This window comes from Phoenix dactylifera, chromosome 9, assembly GCF_051530095.1.
Source record: "Phoenix dactylifera cultivar Ajwa chromosome 9, Ajwa_hap1_PhDact_Kaust_v1.1, whole genome shotgun sequence".
NCBI lineage: Eukaryota > Viridiplantae > Streptophyta > Magnoliopsida > Arecales > Arecaceae > Phoenix > Phoenix dactylifera.
The window spans coordinates 26,500,218-26,504,312 of record NC_143198.1 but is presented as its reverse complement, the minus strand read 5'-3'; the positions used below and the strand labels follow the sequence as shown (position 1 = coordinate 26,504,312).

The 4,095-nt window shown below is 56.1% G+C and overlaps 1 protein-coding gene across 1 annotated transcript; it reads right to left on the bottom strand.

Moving 5' to 3' along the window:
• Window positions 1-2,441: 2,441 nt before the first annotated feature.
• Window positions 2,442-3,038, bottom strand: LOC148715164 (uncharacterized). Its single transcript, XM_088720959.2, has one exon. It carries the CDS (start codon window positions 3,036-3,038, stop codon window positions 2,442-2,444), a length of 597 nt encoding a protein of 198 aa, XP_088577085.2.
• Between the last annotated feature and the right edge of the window lie 1,057 nt (window positions 3,039-4,095).

Below are 4,095 nucleotides of genomic sequence, written 5' to 3'. Positions count from 1 at the left end.
AGCCCGGGGAGATCTCGACCGGAGATGCCGCCACGGCCGCCTCTTAGTTGTGCTTTTTCTTTTCCTTTTTCTTTTGTAATGGAGTCGGCTCGTGTCTACCGCACGGCCGAGACAATTTTGTACTTGGTCTTGGCTTTTGAATGAAAGTTTTTCAATTTTCGCTGGCTATAGTACACTTTCTAGCCGTCGTTCCTCTAAAGGCTTTGTTGCTCGGACTTCCGGGCTGCTGAGGCGCTAGATCGAAAGGACGCCCGAGCTCGTCGAGCTCTTAGGTCTAGGTTGGAGTTTCACGGCCGCAAAGCTCAGGGCCTCGCCCGTGGGGCGCCGTGCTCTAATCATCGTATCAAGCAACTAGCTTGCAGCCCGAATCGGACCCTCCGAGCTCGGGGTTACATTTCACCGAGCGGTCGAAAGACTGACCTATGGCTTAAGTAGGCGCGTTCAACTAGATTATTTGTAATCGACTCGGCGGAGGACCCCGATATTGGCCGGAGTACTTTCCAGTAAAAGCATCCGACACAAAAATGAACGAAACGTGTAATGAACAAGGTAGGCGCCAATCAAAGCGTACCTTGTTGGGGCTGCACGCCCCGAGCCGCGAACTGTTCGTAGAGGGTGGCCCCGAGCTTAATCCAACGCACGGGGTCGTAGCCTGAGCTTGCACATGGAGCTACCATGGGCTTCGGGGTGCCCGAATCGATGGTCGGCGAGGACCGAGCCGAGCCCGATGGTCGGTGGAGATCGAGCCGAGCTCGATGGTCGGTGGAGATCGAGCCAAGCTCGATAGAGGACCGCATCTCGAGCTGTTGGATGACCACGAACATTTTCGGAGAGACCACGAGGGTGCTCCATCATTCCGAAGTATCGGGGCATCCCGACCGTAGTTGAGGTATTTGATGGAGATCGAGTTGAGCTCGATGGTCGGTGGAGATCGAGCCGAGCTCGATGGTCGGTGGAGATCGAGCCGAGCTCGATGGTCGGTGGAGATCGAGCCGAGCTCGATGACTGATGGAGATCGAGCCGAGCTCGATGGTCGGTGGAGATCGAGCCGAGCTCGATGGCTGATGGAGATCGAGCCGAGCTCGATGATCGGTGGAGATCGAGCCGAGCTCGATAGCTGATGGAGATCGAGCCGAGCCCGATGGTCGATGGAGATCGAGCCGAGCTCGATGACTGATCGAGCCGAGCTCGATGGCTGATGGAGATCGAGCCGAGCTCTATAGCTGATGGAGATCGAGCCGAGCTCGATGGTGATAGGGATCGAGCCGAGCTCGATAGCTGATGGAGATCGAGCCGAGCTCGATGGGTGATAGAGATCGAGCCGAGCTCGATGACTGATGGAGATCGAGCCGAGCTCGATAGTTGATGGAGATCGATGGAGATATCGGCGTTCTGAATTTTGGCTGAGGCGCCCGGCTTTGCTTGGTTCTATTTGTGCCCGAGCAGGATCGTATATACGAGCTGGGCCGGGTCGTCTGGAAGTGAGCATGTAGACATCAGGGAAATTTTATCACAATTAAGCAATTGCGAATAAATCATTGTAGCAAGGTGAGACTTATAATTGATATGGAGGACCCTTTGGGATACTATTGGTAGTACACCCGGAGGTTTTCGGAACTCCAGCTGCATGGAATGGGAGTCCCGTCAAGAGATCTCAGCTTGTATGCTCCAGGTCGTTGGACGCGCGCGATCTGGTAGGGTCCCTCCCAGTTCGGGGCCAGCTTCTCTCGCTCGGTTGGTTGGGATGCTTCTGCCCTCTTGAGGACAAGGTCCCCCGCTTTGAAGGATTTAACCTTGACCCTGGCGTTGTAGTATTGCGCCGTCCTTTGCTGGTATCTTGCCATGCGAACTCGGGCGGCTTTCCTGGTCTCCTCGATTAGGTCCAGATTATTTTTGAGCTGCGAGGAGCTGGAGCTAGCGTCAAAATGCTCCACCCTTGGAGAAGGAAGCCCGATCTCCAGGGGGATGACGGTTTCTGTCCCGTACGTCAGATTGAAAGGAGTTTCGTCGGTGGGTACGCGGAACGTGGTCCGGTAAGCCCACAGGACGTTGTACAGGTCTTCGACCCACTGCCCCTTGGACTGGTCGAGTCTGGCCTTGAGCCCCTGCAAAATGGTACGATTTGTTACCTCGGTTTCTCCATTTGTTTGTGGATGCGCGACCGAGGTGAAGCGGTGATCGATGCCAAACTCGGAGCAGAATTCTCTGAAACGGGCGTTGTCGAACTGACGACCGTTGTTTGATATAAGGATGCGGGGGAGTCCGAATCTGCAAATTATCGACTTCCAGACGAAGTCTCGCATCTTCTGCTCGGTGATCCGGGCAAGCGGCTCGGCCTCCACCCATTTAGTGAAATAATCGATGGAGACGACTAGAAATTTTCTTTGTCCGGTCGGCAGGGGGAACGGCCCCAAGATGTCGATTCCCCATTGGGCAAACGGCTAGGGGTAACTGATCGAGGTCAGCAGGGCCGAGGAACGGCGTTGGACATTGGCGTTCCTCTGGCATCGGTCACATCTTCGGACGAAATCCAGGGTATCTTTCTGGAGTGTTGGCCAGTAGTAGCCTTGGAGCAAAATCTTGTGCGCTAACGCTCGTCCCCCCAGATGATTTCCACAGATCCCCTCGTGGACCTCGCGCATTGCATAGTTCTCCTCTGTCGGGTGAAGGCACCTGAGGAGGGGAGAGGTAAAGGATCTTCGATAGAGCTTACCCTCGTGCAATATGTACCGGGCAGCCAAGCGCTTCACCCGGCGGGCCTCATGCTCATCGCTGGGGAGGGCTTCATCCTGCAAGTAGTTGACGAGCTCATCCATCCAGCTCGGCTCAACTTCGATGCAAAGGGCCGGCTCGGGCTCCTCTGTGCTGGGTTTTTGGAGATACTCCAGCGCTGCTGCCTTCGGAAGCTCGCTCATGCGGGAAGACGCCAGCTTTGATAGTTGATCTGCTCTGAGGTTCTCCGTTCTGGCGATGTGTTGGATGTGGAAGGAGTTCAGAGTCGAGGTGAGATCCCGCACTTTCCGAAGATATTCTTGCATCGTGGGCTCTCTGGCTTCGAAATCACCCAAGATCTGGTTCCCGACCAACTAGGAGTCGCTGAAGGCCCTTAAGTCCTTTACTCCTAGCTCCTTGGCCAACTTGAGCTCGGCGACAAGGGCTTCGTACTCTGCTGCATTGTTGGAGGCGGGGAATTCGAAGCGCAGGGCCTGCTCGGCGACCACTCCATCTGGACTGGTGAGGATGAGGCCCGCTCCGCTACCCCCCGAGTTCGAAGAACCATCAACATGCAGGGTCCATGTCGAGTTTGGGGTTTGCTCCGCCGGCGCTAGCTCGGGCTCGGGCTCGTCCGGCACGGTGCACTCGACTATGAAGTCGGCGAGTGCCTGTGCCTTGATCGCCGGCCTGGGTCGATACTCGAGGTCGAACTCCCCAAGCTCGATGGCCCATTTGGTAACCCGACCGGCACGATCTGATCGCTGCAGGATCTGCTTCACCAGTTGGTCGGTTAGCACGGCCACAGTGTGAGCTTGAAAATAGGGCCGGAGCCTCCGGGCTGAAACGACCAAGGCGTAGGCTTTCTCGAGCTTGGTGTATCGGGTCTCAGCATCCCTCAAGACCCGACTTGTGTAATATACCGGCTTCTGGAGCTTGCTCTCCTTCCGGACCAGGACCGAGCTCACAGCTATAGGAGAGACGACTAAATACAAGTAGAGGAGCTCACCCTATTGAGGCTTCGTGAGCAGCGGAGGAGAGGCAAGAAGACGCTTGAGCTCTTCAAAAGCCTGCTGACATTGGGCCGACCATAGAAAGTCTTTTGGCTTCTTGAGAGCCGCAAAGAACGGGAGGCAGCGCTCGGCCGATCGGGAGACGAATCTTCCGAGGGCTGCGACCCGGCCCGTAAGCCGCTGCACTTCCTTCACTGTCCTTGGCGGCGTCATCTCCTGGAGCGCTCGGATCTTCTCGGAGTTGGCCTCGATTCCCCGCTGTGTGATTACGAAGCCAAGGAACTTGCCCGAGGTGACTCCGAACACACATTTGGCCAGATTGAGCTTCATTCGGTACCTTCAGAGTACGGAGAATGCTTCGCTGAGGTCG

Coding starts and splice junctions, on each gene's coding strand:
- LOC148715164 (XM_088720959.2), bottom strand. CDS start 3,038: ATGCAAGAATATCTTCGGAAAGTGCGGGATCTCACCTCGACTCTGAAC.